General features: G+C 45.2%; 1 protein-coding gene across 2 annotated transcripts in view; it reads left to right on the top strand.

The window, feature by feature from the left end:
* The window catches only part of TRAM2 (translocation associated membrane protein 2), a 79,326-nt gene that overhangs the window by 42,886 nt on the left and 14,452 nt on the right, over window positions 1–21,988 (top strand). For both annotated transcript variants that reach the window (XM_073006062.1, XM_007972256.3), the window contains exons 3-4: window positions 16,731–16,840; window positions 17,352–17,468. In XM_073006062.1, coding sequence (XP_072862163.1) covers window positions 16,731–16,840; window positions 17,352–17,468 — 227 coding nt within the window. The remainder of the gene's footprint in view (window positions 1–16,730; window positions 16,841–17,351; window positions 17,469–21,988) is intronic.

Raw genomic sequence — 21,988 nt, 5'->3', positions numbered from 1 at the left:
GGACGGAGTTTCGCTTTTGTTGCCCAGGCTGGAGTACAATGGCGCAATATTGGCTCACTGTAACCTCCACCTCCCGGGTTCAGGTGATTCTCCTGCCTCAGCCTCCCAAGTAGCTGCGATTACAGGTGTGTGCCACCATGCCTGGCTAATTTTTTGTATTTAGTAGAGAAGCGGTTTCACCGTGTTAGGCTGGCTGGTCTTGTACTCCTGACCTCAGGTAATCTACCCGCCTTGGTCTCCCAAAGTGCTAGGATTACAGGCATGTGCCACTGCACGCGGCCTTTTCCTCTTTATAGTAGAGAGGTGACTTTAAGGTGAGATTCTTTTCCTTGTCTGGCTCTGCCAGCTACTAGCTAAAAGACTTTGGGGGCAAATCCTGAACCTGCGGCTCATGGAGGATATAGCCATGAATGTTTCCTGGCCCCAGTCACTGTGGCCAGGATTGGGAGGAAGCCATGTTTTTCTGGGGCAACCAAGTCAGTTTCTTCATCTGAGAGTCAAACCGAGGGACATTGGCAAGAGAGGAAGAAAACTATGCCACGAAAGAGACTGGAGAGCATCTCTGGCCTCAATGGGCCAGGAGACTTGTGGCCAGCACCAGTGGTCAGCAAGCAGACAGAGGCCTGCTCATCCCAGGGCACACTCTAGTACTGGGGGCACGTGGATGATATAGCTCAGGGCTGTGTGTTCTAAGTTAAATCCGGGCTTATTTACTCTTGCCTCTTGAAAATCCTAATAACAGAGACTTGACGGTACTCAAGATTTACTGATTTATTTTTTAGTTTAAAAACATTGTAAAATATGTATAACATAAAATGTACCATCGTAACCATTTTTAGGCATGTAACTTAGAGGCACTAAGTACTTTCACATTGTTGTGCTACCATCACCACCATCCATTTCCAGAACCCTTTTCATCTTGCAGACTGAAACTCTGCCCACCAAACCCTACCTCCCCTTTCCCTACCCCCTCTAGCCCCCAATAGCCCCCATTCCATTTTTTGTCTCTGTGAATTTGACTACCTTAGGTACTTCATATAAGTGAAATATAGATAGTATTTGACCTTTTGTAACTAGTTAAAAATTATTCTTCAGCACTTTTTCAAAATACATTTATGTGAGTGATACATAAGTCTTAGAGAAAAATTATAACACAGAAAACCATTAAGAAGATAAAAGTCACACAGGACCCCATCACCCAGAAAAAAACTAAAGTTAGAATGTTTTGGAATATTGATTTATAACACAATTTTTTGCTATTATAATATGATGAACCTTTTTGTGTGTCATTGATGATCATTCCAGTCAACCAGATATTCTGAAAAGCTGCAGGATGTTTCTTAATAGGGATTACCACAAATTATCCAATCAGCCCCGTATGGATATTTAAGTTTCCTGTTTTTATTGTAAATAGTACTACAGTGAACTTTCCTGTGGCTAAATTTTTACATTTATTTATGATTGCTTTCTTAGGATAACTTCCTATTACTGGAACTTCTAGGTTAAGTAGTATGTAAAGGTTTTAATGTATGTATTGCCAAAATATCCTCTGTCATTTAATACTCATGACCCATAAACCCTCAATTTTAAAGTTGTTTTGTAAATATAAAAATGCACAGGATTAAAAAAAAAAATCAGAATGCCAGTTTATAAATGTCTACAGAGACAGCCAGTTATCAAATATTGTGCTGGTGTTTTCATTACATTTCTCCCTGAAGTCAACTTACAGGGGATGCTGCATCATACCCTACATACCCAGAGCTGTGTTACTAATTTACCATGAGAAAGAATTGTGCTGGAGACCTCAAAAGTTGATGTGCATGTGATTGGGCATCCTTTTATTATAAGAAGGGCTATTTGTAAAGCCAGATCATGATCAGAGGGTTGATTTTTGGGTTTGAAACCTTCCCCCTAGAGACACTGGCAAGACAAGTGATATCCTCAAGCATTGTTCTCACAACAGCATGAGAAGCGTAGATACGGCACACTTTAGAGCTGAACTCAGACCCTCTGGGCAGAAAAAGCTTCCTACAGTGTTTGAGTAAGGGGGAGTGGGGGTAGTGGCGTGCCACCGTGTCATGCCTTCATTTGCTTAATTAATCAAGCTAGACAAATGTTTGTGTGCCCATTGTGGGCCAGGGTCTGGGTGGAAAATAATGTACAGAACCCATCTGATCTCTGATGTCATGAAACTTACCATTTATTAGAGAGAGAGAGGTAATAAGTAAACAATGAATTAAATTGTAGTTGTGATAGGGTGATGAAGGAAATGTACAAGGTTATGTGGTAAGGAAAAACAAAGGGGTGGTGACAGAAGATGTTTCTGAGTGTGGGGTTGCGTTGTGTTGTGAGTAGAGGGGAGGTCTGGGCACAAGAAAGCACTCCGTGCACAGGGACCAGCATAAGCAAAAGCCGTCAAGTGAGGCACAGATACCTCGGAGGGTTCTAGTAACACCTCGGGGGGCGCAGTGGCTCTAGTAACTGTACATAGGCCAGCGTGAGTTGAGCCAGTGGGCTTTGGCATTTTCCCAGGGTGGGACTATTGAATTCTGCTCCTGGAATCCTCCTCCAGGCCCAGAACAGACCTGGGTAGAGGAAAAGGTACAGTAAAGTACATGGTAAATGGAGGGGGTTTCAGTTACTTTAGAAAGAGAAGATTAAGTGTTTTAAGTAGCCTATCTTTTATTTAAATCTTGCCATTTGGGGCTATTGGAAATATGACAAGCAAATAATCAAGAGAGAGAATGAAATCAGAATAGCCTGCTTAATTTTGTTTTGAGCTTCTTAATCACTAACCCAATATGGTAATTGTTTGGTTTGTAAGAACTGGAGGAAAGCAGACTTCTCATGGGAAAAAACACTGTACAATAACAAGTCTGTTAAAGTTGTGATTTTAAAAACTCTCCCCAAAATCTCTTTAGATCGCACTCTACTCTTGGAAATGTACCTTTTTTTTTTGTATAACCAGCGTAAATTCCGACTTCTAAGGTTTCTTCCTTAAGTAGTGTGTAACTTGCTCAACTCAACATTTAAAACTGAATTTTAGTAGAGCCAGTAACTGTTTTCATACAAGGGGGTCCATCATTTCCAAATCCCTGTGTCTTCCTCAGCTGACATTTTCAAGTTCTAAGGAACAAAGTTAATAAGTAATGTGGTTGGGGCCTTTTCTTGAAGGTTTTGTTTTGCCATAACTCCCTCTTCTTCTATACTCCTTTCTCTTCTTCCCAGCTCCCAGTACTAGTTTCCTAGGGCCAGTGTAACAAAAGTACCACAAACCTAGTGGCTAAAACAATAGAAATTTACCATCCCAGCCTTCTGGAGGCTAGAATCCCGAGACCATGGGGCCAGCAGAGGGGCCCCGCTCCTCAGAAGGCTCTGGGAAGGATCTAGTCCAGGCTTCCCTCCTGGCTTCTGGTAGTTTCTTTGCGTGCGGCAGTGCAGTGCCAGTCTTCACACGGAATTCCCCCTGTGTACACGTCTGTGTGTCCAAATTTCTCTTTTTCATAAGGACACAGTCATATTGGATTAGAGGCCCAACCTACTCCACGGTGACCTCATCTTAACTAACTACATCTGCAGAGACCCTGTTTCTAAATGAGGTCACATTCTGAGGTGCTAGAAGTTACGACATCCACAAGATTTGGTGGAGGTGGGGGAGACACAATTTAGCTCATAACACCAGCTATAAATTTACGACTTTGTGCATTATTATAATCAGCTGGTTAAAAAAATTAAGCTTTTTCTTTCAGAACGATGCACACAGTAGTGGCAGTGATGCATCTTGTGCATCCTGGTGGAGCCCCTGCCACCCTGGCATCCTTGAGGTTTTCTTCAAGGACAACAGTGATGAAGCAGGAAATATTCCTTTACTAACTTCCTGCTCTCCTCATTTCTGCTTGCCATTCTATTAGCAAATAAAAATTCAGCACTGCCAGTTAAAGTTTCAGATAAACAATAGATATCTTTTTAAAAGTATAAGTACGTCCCAAATGATGTATGAGATAGAATTATACTAGAAAATTAATCATCGTTTATCTGAAATTCAAATTTAACTGGCCACAACCGTCCACCCTGCTCAGTTCTGGCAAGGAATAAAATGTGTGTTTTCTGATCTTACCATTACACACTCTTGAGTCTTCTTTCTAATTAAACTACCCCAAAGTATCTCATGTGTGATCAGAAATGTATGGACTATAAAGGTCAGAAAAGAAAAGTTTGATTCTTCCCACAGGCAGACTCCAAGCCTGTTGACTTCCTGTCTGATCTACGACAGGTGAGCCTAAACGGGCCAAGCATTTAGCCACAAGGTTGTCTTGGGTTGTGCTACTAATTTGCTGAATTGTCTTGGGCAAAACACTTAACACCTGGGTCTCTATCTCCCATCTGCAAAATCCAGAGTGATGACCACTCCCTCAACCCTAGTGGTTCCTGTAGACAGGAAGCCCTGGGAGTCCTCTGAGGGGCTTGCTACTCAGATTTTCCTTAGACCAACACCATCGGCACCACCAGGGAACCTGTGAGAAACACAGACTTTCAGGCCCCAGCGCAGACCTGCTGCATCAAAACCTACATTTTAACAAGAGCTCCGGAGGTTCCTGTGCCCGGAGCTTTAGCCCGAGAAGCGTGATTTTAAGTGAGGTAGGCGAAAATCTCTAGTTAGGCTTTCAAATAATCCTGCGCTTGTAACCTCAAAGGTAAGATAGGGAAACCCCTAAACCCAGTAACTCATTTGCATCTTTCTGTCCTTTTCTAGTTTTGGTTTCTCTATAAATATCGGGTCCTGAGAAAGGTTGGGGGAGGTGGGGAGTATCACTAGTGGAGTTGGTTTCCAGCTGGGGCTACAGCTCGCTAAGAAGTCATGTACACACTTGTGGCTGGGCACAGTGGCTCACACCTGTAATCCCAGCACTTTGGGAGGCCGAGGCGGGCGGATCAAGAGGTCAGGAGATCAAGACCATCCTGGCTAACACGGTGAAACCCCGTCTCTACTAAAAATAATTTAGCCAGGCGTGGTGGCATGCACCTGTAGTCCCAGCTGCTCGGGAGGCTTAGGCAGGAGAATCTCTTGAACCCAGGAGGTGGAGGTTGCAGTGAGCTGAGACCGCGCCACTGCACTCTAGCCTGGGTGACAGAGCGAGACTCCGTCTCAAAAAAAAAAAAAAAGTCATGTACATGTTTGTAAGGCAATGTGGGCAGCAGTTCTGGTAGCTTTGACGTTGCTCAGCCTGCCTGCTGCTCACGCCTAGAACACCTAGAACACCAAGGTTGAGGCTGAGGGAGCTCTTCCAGAGATGGGTTTGTTTTGCAGTGATCAAAGGTAATAAGGATCCATCCCCAGGCCCTGTGGATCCCAATTGGCTTTATTACTACCATCTGCTCTGTTGCATTTTGCAGCCAGAGATGAAAGGCCTGAGAACCTCCTACACCATAGCTTGGCCATTGTTCTCGCAGCCTCTTCTATGATGAGACTTGCTGCAGTCAAAACAACCTCAGACAGATGGTTTTAAAGCCTCATTCAGCCAAAGGCCTTTTTCCAGGGCTCAAATGATTCTTGTTCCCTTTGGTGACTGGCAGGAATTAGTGTTGTCTACTGCTTGTATCATATACTTGAAAGGTTGGCATCACATATCAAGCTGAGCCCCTCTTTGTAAGATGAGCTTATGAGGGTCAAGAAAGGAAAGAGACAGGTGGACAGCGGTGGCTCTGGAGATGGAAGCCATACTTGATTATAGATGAAAGCTACCTAATCTGTGGCCCGTACAGCTGGAGGAGACTTGAGACTCATCTAGCCTAGCCTGCTCCTTTTACAGCCAAGGAAACTGAGGCTCAGAGAATTGATTCGTGCTCCCAAGGATGCACCAGTGAGAGCCAAGGAGGGGCCGGGGTGGTCACACCTGTACAGCACCAGGGTTCTGGAAAGCTTTAGAAAAGCTGGGTTTATCAAATGGGGCAGTGGGCATAGGCAGTCCCAACCAGGGAGGTAGACACTTGGCTCTGTCCTGGCCCTGTTGAGTCAAATAGCCACAAATATCTCCTCTGACCCTGAGGTTCTGTGTGTATGAATAAGAGAAAAACCACGGCCCCCAGTGTCCCTGGCCTTATTGGTTGGCCATCTGAAAAAGAATGGGGAGCCTCTGACCCATGACTTGTGGCCAGTCCTGGACTTGATTCTTTTCCCCAATAACTAAAACTTAAGTGTAACAATTGTGCAGAAAGGCGGACAAATCATGTGTTCAGTTCAACGAATTTTCACACACTGAACACCCATGCAGCCTAGAAGTGTCTTCTTCAGACGCAGCTTGATTTTTATCCAATTCCCTGTTGTAGCTCAGATAATTTATCCCATTCTGTGTGATTGTTAACCAGCCTGAAGCCTGCGGTCAGCAGGAACGTGGCTAGAGCCTGCAGACCCACATCTTTGAACTGCTGCACTGAGCCCCCAAATGTCTCTTCTCCTAGTGAATCATCTTGCTCTTACCCCACTCCCCCCCGCACCCTTTCTGACCTGGACCCCACCCCACATCTTTACTTGAACTTCACTTTCCTATTTCTCCTAATCAAATTGTTTCTTCTATCTAGGTAGGATAATTTTTCTCTTTTTTTTATTTTTTTTGAGATGGAGTCTTGCTCTGTTGCCCAGGCTGGAGAGCAGTGGTGCGATCTTCGCTCACTGCATCCTCCACCTCCTGGGTTCAAGCTATTCTCCTGCCTCAGCCTCCCGAGTAGCAAGGACTACAGGCACCTGCCACCATGCCCAGCTAATTTTTGTATTGTTAGTAGGGACAGGGTTTCACCATGTTGGCCAGGTTGGTCTGGAACCCCTGACCTCAAGTGATCCACCACCTCGGCCTCTCAAAGTGCTGGGATTACAGGCGTGAGCCACCACACCCAGCCAGATAATTTTTTTTTTTTCTAATCACTTGTTTTTACTGACGTAATTTTTGTCAATTTAATGATGGGTTTGTTAAAATTGTTATTTTTTTCATGTAAGTTTAAAAAAAAAAGCCTTAATTAAAATTTTTTTTTTGTATGTGACTCTTGAGAGATTATTTTTTCTTTACAGCTCTCCCTGAATTTTAAAATGTTCACACATTCCCCTAGCTGTAAGCATTCTTCACATGAGGCAGCCTATGGAATGCATGTGTCATGCCCAGGCGATGTTGTTGCAGAAGTCACAGAACTTTGAAGTACAGTGGAGTCTGTAGTATGTGCCTGGCACCTAGGAATCCTTGTATATTTCTTTCTGGAAAGCTACAGGGAGGGTTACAGCCTTATAAAAAGGAATGGTGCATCAAGAAAGCAATGCCAGCTGGGTGCGGTGGCTCATGCTTGTCATCCCAGCGCTTTGGGAGGCCGAGGCAGGCAGAATCATTTGAGGTCAGGAGTTTGAGACCAGCCTGGCCAACATGGCAAAACCCAGTCTGTAGTAAAAATGCAAAAAAATTAGCCAGGTGTGGTGGGGCACACCTGTAATTCCAGCTACTTGGGAGGCTGAGGCATGAGAATCACTTGAGCCTGGGAGGCAGAGGTTGTAGTGAGCTGAGATCATACCACTGCACTCCAGCCTGGGGGGAAGAAAAAAAAAAAACAAAACAATGCAGAAGCCTAGGATCTTATCAACTTCTCTTCAGCCCCTCATTCATCTTTGCTACATTGTTTTATGTCATGGAAGTATCCTTTCTTTCTTTTCGTTTTTTTTTTTTTTTTTTTTTTTTTTTTTTTTTTTTTGACAGAGTCTTGCTCTGTCGCCCAGGCTGGAGGGCAGTGGTGCTATCTCGACTCACTGCAGGCTCCTCCTCCCGGGTTCATGCCATTCTCCTGCCTCAGTCTCCAGAGTAGCTGGGACTACAGGCGCCCACCACCATGCCTGGCTAATTTTTTGTATTTTTAGTAGAGACGGGTTTTCACTGTGTTGGCCAGCGTGGTCTTGAACTGCTGACCTCGTGATCCACCTGCCTCGGCCTCCCAAAGTGCTGGGAGGCACAATTCAACCTATAACAGCCTTTGTGTGTGTGTATGTGTGTGTGTGTGTCTGTGCTCATGTGTCTGAGAACTATGGTGATGCTTGTAGTTAAAACACCGTTGGTCACATCTTCCAGGTTGGGAGGCCACAGAGGGAGTAGACCAGCCGCCTGGAGAGTGGGGAGGGGTGGAGGTCAGAATGCTGCCCTTGGAGGCTGCTTGCCCCATGCCTGTCTTAAGCTCCTCTTTTTTCCCTGCCACCTGGGGGGTAGGGCAGGCCTTCAGGGTTTAATGAGTGCACCTTCTGTGTGATTTGAAGGGACGTCAGGAGGCAGAGAGGCCTGGTGGGGAGCTAATGGGTTTGGCCCTGGCATTAGTAGCACGGTTGAGTCCTGGCCCCACTGCTGCCTCGCTGCAGGTCCTGGGGGTACAGCAACTGCTCACCTCTGCGCCTCAGTGCCATGTCAGTAAATGGAGATAATAATCCGGGATTACTGTGAAGAGTAAATGTTCCCATGAGAGGTGTTCAGTACCGTGCATAGCATAGAACAAGTGACTCTTCTGTTCCTTTAGTGTCTAATTCTTTCTGTTGGAAATAGGCATAATGCTTTCATCTATTTGCATAGCACCTTACAATGTATAGCTCTGTGAGAAAAGGTAGATGGTTTTATCCCATTGTTCAGAAGAGGTAACTGAGACAGAGAGACCCTGGATCATAGGACAGACAAGTGTGGCGGTTCCAGAAGTGAGCTTCAGGTCTTTTCATGCTCGGTCTGGCTTCCTATGGAAAAAAAAAAAAAAAAAAAATAGAGCAACAAGGTAGATAAGAAGACACCACTTTATTTGTACAAAGCAGGAAGAATTTGAAGACTTACTTAAAAATTATTTTTTGAATAGAAATACATTCACATGGTTCAATTATAAATCTGTATTGAAACACTTTCCTGTACAGCTCTAACCTAGGTCAAGGTTTTTTGTACCAATTGAACCTAGACCAAGATAGACTATTTCCCACTTCCCAGCTTCCCTGTGCCCCATCCAGTCCATGACTACAGAGGGAGTCTTGTTCCCACCCTGCCCTCCCTTCCTTTCACACCCCTCTTCCCTGTAGGCAGTCCCTGTTGTGTCCTGTGTACCCTCCCACACTTTCTTAACTGGCCATCCAGTGTTGCTTTATGTAGATACAAATGCTTATTTTTCTTTCCTGCCCTTTCTTACATAAAAGATGGAATACTATATGCTTCTTCTGTACCTGGCTTTTTTCCCCAACAAATAATGTATCCTAGGTATCATTTCATATCAATATGTAGAGAGCATCATCAACTTTCTAAAACTTTGTTTTGAGGTATAGTGCATGCAGCCAAGTGCCCATGTTGATGAATTTTTACATATGTACACACCCATGCAGCTCTAGCCTAGATCAAGATATAGCACCCCAGCTTCCTCCTGCCCCTTCCAATCAGCACCCCTCCTAAAGTAACCACTGTTCTGACTCATAAATCCCCTGGTTACAGTTTTCCCTGTTCTTGATTTCATTTTTCTCATTTTTAAATCACTCTATTGCTTACATAAGTATTTTTTAAATTGTTGCTGGGTCAGCATAACCTGGAGGTGTGGTTAAATACAGATTTCTACTTTAAGTTTCTGAGCCAGTAGGCCTGGGGCAGGGCCCAAGAATGTGCGTTTCTAAGCTCACAGGTGTTACTGATGCTATTGGCCCATGGCCACATGTTGAATAACCCTGGTGTATTATAACTGTATCTAGCAGTTCCCTATAGATAAAACAACATGGGTTGTTTCCATTCGTTTACCGTTAAAAACAGTGCTGTGGTGTATAACCTTGTACACATGTCATTTTGACTGTACCAGGTACCAGCTGCAGGATAAATTTCCAGAAGTAGAATTGCTGCATCAAAGGATTGATGCGTTTGTAATCTCAATAGAAATTGCCAAATTGCCCTCCAAAGAGGTGGTACCGTTTTACATTCCTGCTGGCAGTGTGTAAGAAAGAGTCTGTTTCCCCACAGCCTGAGCAAGAATATATTGTCAAGCTTTGGATTTCTGCCAATCTGATAGGTATGAAATGGTATCTCAGTGTAGTTTTAATTTGCATATCTCTTCTGTGTAAGGCTGAGCATTTTTTTTAAATGTATAAGGATCATCTTTTCTATGTTTCTTTTTTCTGTAGCTTGTCTGTTTATATCCTTTGTTCATTTCTACTTGATTTTTAAAAATCCTTTTATTGTCAAATTATAGCAACTTACTACCTATTAGCAAGATTAGCCCTTTGTCTCTGATCTGAATTGTAAATATTTTCCCCAGGTGATCATTTGCCTCCGGCTTTTGTTTGTGGTGGTGTTTCCGTATCTAATTCTGGATTTATATATAGTGTAAAAGACTCAAAATAATATGAAAACAGAGTTGGCTCTTAGCACAGAAACCAACAGAAGAAAATTTTACAAATCCAGATTTGCAGGGCTTCGGAAAGAAACTGGGAGTACAGTGATGCTCTTTAAACAGCTAGCTTTCAGACAAGAGAAGAAGCTTCTAGGGCAGATGCCTGTCCCCGCTCAGACGAGTTCTCAGAAGCAGATGGGATGGCAGTAGTAAGTGGACACCAGCTCAGGTTGTGCAGAGGAGGTCAGAGACCACACAGTGGGATCCAGACAGGATTGGAAAATGTAAAGGCAGGCAGGAGAAGCTGCTTGCAGGTGACCTCAGAAGGAAACAGGAAAATGTCTATTAGTCATAGGAAACAGAGCAGGAGGTCAAGCAGAATGTGACTCCCCAAAAGGGACAGCTGCCCACAGAGATTGTCAAAACAGGCAAGATTCTGACTGTTTCAGGTCTCCCTTTAAACTGTAATCAAAGATAAGCAAAGCGAGTGTCACTTTTGGTAGGAGGTGGGATAACCCACTACGGTGGGAAGGTCATTATTGAAGGTGCTTTTTACCAAAGCTAGATTAATTCCTACACTAGAGCATATTGGCATACTCCATCGGGTTATATAGGGAGAAGGCTCATCGAGTATTGGTGTTGGAAAGGTATCAGGGGTCAAGAAGTTTGGAGGTTACACATCTGTGGTCTGTAGTCAGAGTTGGCCCACAGATGTGTTTTCTTTGGCCAGTCTGGTGTTGGCCCATACAGTGTTTTTAAAAATTTCGAATTAGTCACCAGCATTTTAAAATCAGATGATTCCACGTAAAGATTTTTCTTTGCTTTTGAAATCTTGGGACTCCAGCCACTGGGTTGCGCCTCTCCCGTAGCCACAGTGACTGAGGTGCAGCTTCGCCACTGCCTCCCTCACCCCTGCGGGACACAGTATGGGATGTGCCCCTCCTCTCTAGTGTGTCCCTGACACCGAGGCTGCCTGTTGCTACCGTTTATCTCAGTTTTAATGTGTATTTATTTAGTAAGGTTAAAAGGTCAGTGGATATCTCTTAAACTTGTTTCTCTCAAAGTGGAGATGTGAAAGATAGACCAAGAGGGTGATGTGTTTAAAGGAAAACAGTGTAAAGCATATTTCTCTGTGGAAGTGAAGAATATGACCTGCTTAATGCAGTGGGCCTCTGTATTGAAAGCAGCTATCTTAAGACACCTGGACCACCTGGCTCATTTGTGCTCCCCCTGTGCCCTTGTAGGCGTTTTGTTTTGATCTAAAATCAGAGTCACCTGTCTGGCCTCATAGGCCAGAGATGTGCTGGACTTACTCTTCTAAAAAAATATAATAGATTATTGCCAAACGATTGCTGTTCTTTTTGAGAGCTCATGCACGACAGGGGCAGTCTATGAGAAGTGGGAGCTCTAATCTGGGTCGTGTGAGGATATTTATTTATTTATGATGGAGTCTCGCTCTGTTGCCCAGGCTGGAGTGCAGTGGCGCAATCTCAGCTCACTGCAAGCTCGACCTCCCACATGCCATTCTCCTGCCTCAGCCTTCTGGGTAGCTGGGACTACAGGCGCCTGCCACCATACCTGGCGAATTTTTTTTTTTTTTTTTTTTTTGTATTTTTAGTAGAGACAGGGTTTCACCATGTTAGCCAGGATGGTCTCGATCTCCTGACCTCGTGATCCACCCGCCTTGGCCTCCCAAAGTGCTGAGATTACAGGCGTAAACCACTGCACCCAGTCTTGTGTGAGGATTTTTGTAAGAATTAGTGAGCAACCAAAATTTAAAAAGAAAAAAAAAATCAAAAACATCAGTTTGTTTATAGGCACCTGGAAGAGGACAAAAGTCCAACCTGTATAGCTCTATGAAAACAGAAAGTGCCAAGCCAACTTATTACTACTTTTACACCAACCTAATACTTTCCTCCTCTGATCAAAAGTAGGAAGATAGGGCTGGGTGTGGTGGCTCACACCTGTAATCCCAGCACTTTGGGAGGCCAAGGCAGGTGGATCACCTTAGGTCAGGAGTTCAAGACCAGCCTGGCCAACATGGCAAAACCCCATCTCTACTAAAAATACAAAAAAAATTTGCTGGATGTGGTGGCCCGCGCCTGTAATCCCAGCTACTTGGGAGGCTGAGGCAAGAGAATTGCTTGAACCCAGGAGGTTGTGGTGAGCCGAGATTGTGCCATTACACTCCAGCCTGGGTGACAGAGCGAGACTGTCTCGAAAAACAAAACAAAAAGTAGGAAGGTAGCAGGTAAGGAGGGAAGCCATGGAGATAATTTCTGCAAATTAGAATATAGTTTTGAGTATTTGTGTGTGAAGCTGTTCCTTATGATAGTAGGAATAAGAGGTCAGAGGAATGGCATGTTACCAGAAATGGAGCGGTGATGGAGTGGGATGGGGGGCTGTGTTGACCTTGAGGTGGCATTTGGTGGCTGGGTTCTAGGAATGAGGAAACCCAAGAAACAGACTGTGTCCCTTAACTCTGTGAACTCTTTCCTCATTCACTTTCCTTGTTCATCTCATGAGATAGTTACGATGATCGAATCAATCTGCATAGCTAGTGTGTTAGCTGGTTCTTTTGATTCCGTCACGGAGTCTACCCGACGCACATGTCTTCTCCCATTGCTCCACCTGGAATTCCTGCGGGCGCCTCCTGACTGCTCTTCCAGCCTTGCCGCTCTAACCCGTTCTCCCTGTGGCAGGAAGAGATTTCTGTATGAACATATGACTAAACTCCTCCAGTAGTTTTCATTCCTTTAGGGTACAGTCCACATGTCTTGCCCTGACCTCTAAGGGGTCCTTCCTGATCTCCCACCTCTGCAGGTCTCCAACCTTCTGCTCCACACCCCCAGCCTTCAGTCCACTTCAGAGCATTGACACACCTGCATGCGGGTTTTTTCAGAGCATTGACACACCTACATGCGGCTGTTACTGTTTTTTAAATTGTAAAATACACATAACGTAAAACTTACCGTCTTAACCATTTCTAAGTGTACAGTTCAGTACTGTTAAGTACATTCATGTTATTGTACAACCAATCTTCAGAACTCTTTTCGTCTTGCAAAACAAACCCCGTACCCATGAAATAGCACTTCCTGTTCCTCCCACTCCCAGCCCGTGGTAACCACCATTCTGCTTTCTGTCTCTAAATTTGACTAGTCTAGGTAACTCATATATGAATGGAATCATACAGTATTTGTCCTTTTGTGATTGACTTATTTAACTTAGTCTGCTGTCCTCGAGGTCCATCCATGTTGCAGCACGTGTCAGAATTTCCTTTTTTTTAAAGGCTGAATCATCTTCCACTGTATATGTACAGCACATGTTGTTTATTCATTTGTCAATCCATGGACACCTGCGTCGCTTCCATCTTTGTGGCTATTGTGAATAGTGCTGTTATGGACATGGATGTACAAATATTTTACTGAAATCTGACCTTCAATTACCCTACCACCCAGAAGTGGAATTGCTGAAATATGTGGTAATTGTATTGTTAACTTTCTGAAGAATCACTATACTGTTTTCTGCAGTGGCTGTACCATTTTACACTCCCACCAAAATGTACAAAGTTTCCAATTTCTCCACATCCTCACCAATACTTGTTGTTTTCTGTTTTTTATTTTATTTTATTTTATTTTATTTATTTATTTTTCTTCATTGTAGCCATCCTAATGGGTGTGAGGAGATAACCTTGTTGTCGTTTTGATTTGCATTGCCCTCATGAGTGGTGTTGAGTATCTTTCATGTCTTTATTGGCCATTTGTATTTCTTCTTTGGAGAAATGTCTCTTCAAGAACTTTGTCCCTTTTAGAATCAGGTTGTTTGGTTTTTGTTGTTGAGTTACAGTTCTTTGGCTGCTGGTGTTTAAGTGTACGAGGATTTGGTGTGTACCCGCTAAGCTCCAAGAGGGCAGGGGCTGTGCCCACCTTGCTCACTGCCATCTCCCAGCACCCAGCACGGAGCCCTGTGCATGGTTTGTCAGCCAATGAGGATACGTGTGTGCAGCTCTCAACAGCAAAGGAACACGAGTCTGTGTTTATTTCTACATTCATTCTAGTTTCAACAGGGATTTCAGACTATGGTCACATCTCTTTGGAACCCTACTATTTGGGATCAAGAATAGCAGGTGACCCTCTTAAAGGGCTTTAAAATGGCTAATCTAAAGTCTTGTCAGGTACTGTTTCACTGATTTTTGGACTGTGCTTGTTTGGTTGAGTATAAATCCCATTTTACCTAATAAGGATGATCTTGATGATGAAACTGTGTTTAGTTATTTTATAATTTCAAAATATGCAGCCACCTAATCGATCTCTTTATGAAGAAGGCAAGGAAAATGTAATCCTGGCATCACACGTGGTAGAGCAGAGAGGCAGGGCCATGAGTCTCCTCTCCCTCATCTTCATGTCTTCTCCTTGGGTCTTCAGTGCCTGACTCCCCGTCCTGGATCCCAGCCCTTCAGTCCTCAGTGGCGTAGGTTCATCAGCTCTCTCTCACTGACAGCCCTCCTTCTCCCTTCCTTTCTCTTCTCCTGCCTTGATTCATGCCCTGTGGCTTCTAAACTGGATCACAGGAACAGCTTTCTAACTGGTGTCCTTACCTCTGGGCATGTTCACTGCTGCCAGAGTAAATGTTCCAGAACGCAAATGTCATCATTTTCCTGTTTGAATTCTTCGATGTTTCCACGTTGCCTTCAGGATAAAGTCCACACCCTTTCACATGGCATACAAGGCCATGCACAGCAGCCTGCCACTCACCATGGTGACCTCTCCTCTGCCCCCAGCACTCCAGCCACAGTCCCTTCATTCTTTGTGGATGTGGCTTTCTCTGGCTAGGATGCCCTCCGCCCCCGCAACGGCCTCCCCTGCCGGTCCCCAAGTTCCGATGTTGTCCTGTTCACCCTGACCAGTGAACAGTTTACCCACCACCTTCACCCTAGCCAGAGTGGGGCCTTCGCCTGCTGTGGCTCACTGTGTGTGCCTCTTGGGAGTGCTGCCTGTCTGAAGTGTAATTGTACATCTGTCTGTTAGTCTCCCTGCTGCACTGTATGTTTTCCAACCAGGGGTGGTGTCTTTTATCTCCATGTTTCAACAGTTAGCCCAGTGCCTCTCACAGAAGAGGTCTTTGTGGAAAGGAAGAGGGAGAGGAAAAAGGAAAGTTTGTCTGATTTCAAAGATCATGCTCTCTCTGTCCTCGCCACCTCCTCCCACCCCCTCACCACTGCCCACCGTTACATTCCCTCAGTCCAGGGTGGCTGAGATTAGGGTGGACTCCCAGAGTGACCCAGTCAGCTTGACTTTGCTCCCTGGCCACCCTGAAACAAACTGAGCCTGGCTACCTTCTGGTAAATGCATCTCAGCAGCGAGATGACTCATGTGTGTGTGACTCAGAGCGAATGCAGCACAGCTGGAAAGCAGCCATTTGCCTGGTGGAGGTGGGGGTTGCAGAGAGCAGACCAAACCCAGGCACACGGCCACCAGGCTCACAGCCCCGCAGCCTGCTGCCCACTGACTGGAGCAAGCATGCAGATTCTCCCCTGTCCACAGGCTGCAACGGCAGAGTTTCACAAGATTGCTCTACCTGGGATGCTGTCTCATTGATTACTATTAAATTGTATTTTAATAAGCTACCATTTAAACAGACTTACTGTAAATTGTTGTAAGCAAATTACCTCATTTGATCCTTACCATAGCCCAACAACAAAAATAATAGCAAGTATGTATATAGCACTTACTTTGTGCCAGACACTGTTCTAAGCACTTCGCATTTATTCATTTAGTTCTCATAATAAACCTACTATGCAGGAAATGTTGTCCTCATTTTTCAGATGAGAAAACTGAGGTACAGAAAAGTCACACATGGAGATAGATAGCCCTGGGTCACATAGGACAGAGCTGTGGTACAAACTGAGGAGTCCAGCTTCTGAGTCCACCTTCAGCCCTTATGCGGTACTTTCTTGAGAAAGCGTAACTACAGTCCCATTTTACAGGAGAGGAAATTGAGGCTCAAAGAAGTTAGTCCATTATCCACAGTCACACAGTTAGGGAGTGATAGAGCCAGTGATGGGGATCGGTGGTCTCCAACCCTGGCTCCTAACCGCTGTGCTCTGCTGCACTGACTCGGGAGATACTGTTACGACAATACAGCCATGCACTTGGTTCTCCTTAGTCACCGTCGTTGGTGCTTCCAAGGGCTAAGACCAGCGGGTGGGTAGGAATCTGGGGCAGAAACCAGAAACCTTCTTCTGAGTCTGGGGCTACAGCAAATGGGTACCATTTGATGGCACATTTTGCTTCCCATCTCATTTCAGTTTGGGGGTCCCAGAGTATTTCCTTCCCCCAGGGATGCTGATGGGACTTTTATTACCTCCACAGACAGTGAGACCGTGCACTACCACTATGGCCCTAAGGACCTGGTCACAATCTTGTTCTACATCTTCATCACCATCATCTTGCACGCTGTGGTTCAGGAGTACATTTTAGATGTAAGTGACATGTCTGGATTCTGAGATCAGAAGCTGGGGAGGTGCCTTGGGGTGGAGGACCTGGCCTTGGAGGAAACTGCAGCTCCGCACCCATTCATCCTCCAACTTGCTTACGCTGGTTGGGTCTGTTGCCTGGGCTTCCTTCACCACACTTTGAGTTCTGTTCCCTCTCACAGCCTCCTTTAATCAGCACATGGAACAGCAGTATTTATTACCCAGAAAGAAAGCTGTCTGGAGATGATCTCCTTATGGGTCTGTGGCACATGGAGTAATTGGGGATATTTTCTTTACATGTAAGCTAGAGGCATTCATCTTGCCACTTCCTCAAAATGCTTGCCTTAGACCAAGCACTGTATGCACACAGTAGGCTTACACCAAATACCTTGGATTATGGCCAGCTGCAAACTTCTAAGGATGTTCAGCCCTTTTGTGGGGAGAAAACAGGAGTTTGAAACCTGCCCAGTATCGATACATTTGTGTATTAATATGAGGGGTTTTCTTTATTCTTTAGAAAATCAGCAAACGGCTTCATCTCTCCAAGGTCAAACACAGCAAGTTCAATGAATCTGGACAGCTGGTCGTCTTTCATTTCACCTCGGTGATTTGGTGCTTCTACGTGGTGGTGACGGTGAGCCATTCTCAGGACGGCTGAAGTGGGAGAGCTCAGACCAAGGGGCACTTCCGGCTCTGGGATTGCTAATCAAATGACTGCAGAGGACACCTTGCTCTTTTTCTTTTTCTGTTAAGGGGAACAAGTTTCTTAGAACCTTCTTAGCTTCTTAGAAATGAAACTATGTTTGCATTCTCATGGTATTGCAGAGAGATGCCATTTTATAGCTGGAGAGAGTCATCTTGGCCAACAGTCACCACTTATTATAATCATTATGCAATACTGCAGTAATGATACCGTGTACCTACATTAACACTGTATTGTTTTACAAGGCCCTTCTACAAACACGGTCCCATAAGATATGTTTGATGTTCATTCTGATACCCGTGTTACAGATTGAAGAGTTCCAAGCTCAAATTTTGCAGTATGCCTTTGGGTCTGTGGTTTTGAAGCAGCAAGGATAGTTTGGACTTGGACGTAGAGTTCCAAACCCAGCTTACTCTCTGTTTTACTACCTTGGCCTTCTATAAACGAGGCCAGCCTCACTCTCTCAGCTCATCAAATCCTGTGAGAGTCAATGCCGTTGCAACAGATGCCTGCAGGACCAGACAATTTCCCCTCCTTTCTACGTAAACGGACTCTTATTTCAAGCAACCTTTGATACAGCAAAATTCCCTCATAGAAAGGAATGCGGATGGTCCTTTGGAGTTTGCTGTAACAAGACCTTGCCTGTCCTGCTAGGAAGTGTTGAGTTAGTACCCACCATCACCTGGAGCTCCACCTTTCTGTAACCTGGCCCCTGAGGAATCCATGCCTGGGTCTTGGAAAATTCAGCAACCCTGTGACCTCTTTAAGATTGCCTTCCTGGCCTTCCACAGATCCCTCCCTTTCTTCCTCCTCTTTCAGTGACAGTGATGGGCCCTTCCATCACAAGGAACTCTGTCTCTAGAGCTGAATGTTGAATTCCTATTCTCAAAGCCAGAGTCAACATGTCCTTTTGTACATTGTTTTTATTCCTGTTATCATTTCATCGTAGAACAGCTTTCCTAAGCAGAACGCTAGGAATTTTAAATGAGAGGCCCAAGACTTCTGTCCTCTCAAGCAAGGCTACTCTGTCACAGTCCCAGGGGCAGATTGACCCTGTGTAAACAGTGCATCCCTGCTGTCATGCTGTGCACGTAAGTGCCTAGACTTCCAGGTTTCAGACCACACCTAGTCCCTTGACGTTCCGTCCGTGCCCGCCCCCCCACCGGAGGCCTAAGCTGCTTTGAAGCAGAACAGCCTCAAGATACCAAAGATGCTTAACCGCTGTTCAGGAGAAGGATTGCCTCATCTCTGAGTCACTTTTACCCTTTCAACTTCACCCCCAGACATTCCACCGCAGCTGTGACACGTGGTGACCAGATTTGGAGGCTAGAGCCAAGTTGCTTAGCATGCCTTCCAGGGTGTGAAATGCTCAGCAGCTCTGTCTTTGCCTCTTGCAGTTCTTCAAGGATTTGAACATGATGCTAATTAGTTTGAGAGCACATAGGCTTTTCTTGGGGAGGCACCTAACAGTCTTTTATTCTGGGGAGAGCCAGTTCCCCACTCAACATATTCAATAGGCACAGAGACCAGGGGACCACAGAAAGCTCCAGTGACCCCCAACTCCTCCTGACAGCATTTGACTCCTTGCCCCCCTCCGTCGGAACCGTGCTTCCTGGAAGGAAAGTGATTGAAAAAGAAGAGAAGTAGTTCTGTAAAAGACGTAAAAACAGCTTGTTTTTTAAAAAAATCATATTTTTCTGTTATGATGCAAATTTTTTCATGACTCTTCTTTCTCTCACTTTCCACAGTCATTTCATCTGCAGGTCCTGCCAGCTGTACCTCCCAAACCCATTGAAACTGTCTGCCGCTCTCTGCCTGCACCACCACCCCTAGTCTAGTGACCCTTGACCAGGGGAGATTTGGGCCTATAGGAGACATTTGGCCATATGCTACTGGTATCTAGTGGGTGGAGGCCAGGGATGCTATGATACAGTCTTTAATGCACAGGACAGCCTCCACAACCAAGAATTATCTAGCCATAGTGCCAAGGTTGAGACACCTTGATCTGTGTAGTCCAAGCCACCATCTTCTCTTGCCTAGACACTGAATATCTTTTTTTCTAGGAGACTGTTTCCACTCTTGTACCCTCCCACCCCAATCCATTTTCTGCTCAACCAGATGGATCTTTTAAAACAGAAATAAAACCATACATTCCCATGCTTAAAAGCCCCCATCACACTTGCAGTGAAATCGTTTTTCCTCCCCACTCATGTGATCTGGGTCCTGCTGATCCTGCTGGTCTCATCTCACTGGCCACAACCCCACGTTTGTCCTGGCTGTTCTGCATCCTGGGCTTTGCGCTGGTGGTTTCTCTGCTCAAGGGCTTCGTCCTCTGCCATCCCATGGCCAACTCCTTCTTGCCATCCAAGTCTCTTCCCAGATACCATCTCCTCAGAGAATCCCCCACCAATTGGCATTTTCTGTACTGTGCCTGTTGCTGGTGCTTTTCTTGTTGGTGTATTCTCTGTCTGTTTCTCCCACTAGATTCTGAGCTGCCTGCTAGCAGGCACCGTGCTCACTGCTGTATCCCTGGTATGGTGCCTGGCGCATACTAAGTGCCCACTAAATGTTGGCTGTAGAATGAGTGGGTAAACTGCAAATGCATCTTCTCTCTCCAGCCTTCAACATTTTTTAAGTAATGAATTGGTTGTTTTAATAAATATCGTAAATGATTATTTTTAAAAAAGCAAACAACATAGAGAAGTTCCAAAAAGCAAATTCCTCCCACCAGAAATACCAGTATTATTTTGGTGTTTGACTGAGACATTTCTCTCTGCATATATAGAAGGAGAGCAGTGGGAGTGTGGCTGGACCACCAGTCATTTTATGGGAATGTCAGCCTCCAACTTTTAATCTACCTTTGATCGACTACTCATTGTTCAGGGAAAAAGAAAAGAACATTCCACTGGAGAAAGCAGGATGGGTGGGCGTTTGGTCTTCCCTGTCTGACTTCCTTGCCACATCTGACTTCATATTTTAGAACCTAAAATCCACCGTAGATTTTAGAACCAAGTAGAGGGAATGTCCTTAACGCTGGTGTTTGTACCAGGACCGGTTTCTACTAACAGACTAGTTGCTTTAGGGCAGATTTTTAGTGCATGGTTGTTCTGATGGTCAAATAATATAAGGTATGTCTGAATTTATGTAGCACTTGCCTGTGCTGTGTCTGAATTACGCTGTTCTTCGTGGTTGTGTTTGTTCACACACCAAAAGGAAGGCTGCTGGGGAAACAGGAGGGATCTCTCCACCTTGTTGAGGCCTTGCTTAGCTCGTGGGTGGATTTTTAGAATCAAGAGACAACAAAGGATTTCAAAAGCTTCTCCAAACCATCTGCCGGGGCCTGTCAGTGGATGCCATCTGGGGTGGGTTTCAGGTGCTTGCTGGGTCACCCTCAGCCCCCTGTGGACTCAGGTGCTTTGCGTGCCTGAGCTCAGAGGGTGCCCCAGCCTCAGTCCTCCCTCAGACAGCTGCCTGGACAGAGGTCTGGAAAAGGCTGTTTTCAGAGCAGTGAGTCATTTTTCCTCTGGCTCCCCCTGCTCTCTTCCCTCCACCCCTTTCCTCCTCCAGTCCCAGTGGACTGGACATTCACAAGCAGGCAACATTTTTCTGGGGAGTTTCTTTGCTTGTTGGCTTCAAAGTTCTGACCTCTTTGTTTCTGAGTAAGAGGGCAAGCCAAGGAGCGTTCCTGTTTAAAATCATGAGATTGTCTGGGCTTTACATTGCTCTCAGTGCTGCTTTTCTTGGCGAGTCTTGTTTTGGCAAAACTTTCTCTCCCACCTCAGTTTCAGAAGTACCATTTTTCCTGCTAAGTCCATTGCTGCTTCCTCTAGGAAGAGACATTGTCACCTCTCTGATGTCCCTGGAATGAGGTAGCCTAGGGCAGGAGAGCTGATGAAGGCAGGCGTGTGTGCGTGACAGAGGGGGCGGGTGGGGGTGATAGAAGCAGTGTATGTGAAAGAGCTCACAACTGTCACGACCGCCACACATGCCACCACCTGAGAGCCTCGTCCACTTTTATTCCTCAATCAGCGCGTGACCCAGGGAGGAGAAAGGAGGGCCGTGGTAGTGAGAAGAGATTAGAAATGAGGCCATGTAAGTTCGAGGTGAGATCATTTCCTTCTAATCCAGGTGACCGTGACTACAGTGGTATACATGTATCCAGTTGGACCTATCACTTAGGTTATTGTGCTCATGGAGGCCCAAGTTTGTGGAATTAGGGCTGTGGACTCTACCTGAAAGGCATACTGACAGATCACAGGGCGTTTAGTGACTCAAAGGTGGGTGGATCAGCCCTCACTTGAAAATACAACTAAAGATCCTAATAGACAATAACCTAGAATGCTTCTTACTAAACCTTGTTGGCCAAATGCTGAGCACTATAAAACCTCTGCCTTTAATCCCAGTGTGAACATTTGAGGTTCTCAGCCTTCTCATCAAAGCCACCAGCTCAG

The sequence above is a fragment of the Chlorocebus sabaeus genome, chromosome 17, assembly GCF_047675955.1.
Source record: "Chlorocebus sabaeus isolate Y175 chromosome 17, mChlSab1.0.hap1, whole genome shotgun sequence".
Classification (NCBI taxonomy): domain Eukaryota; kingdom Metazoa; phylum Chordata; class Mammalia; order Primates; family Cercopithecidae; genus Chlorocebus; species Chlorocebus sabaeus.
The sequence above is the reverse complement of the archived record's forward strand: the minus strand, read 5'-3'. Positions and strand labels throughout refer to the sequence as shown.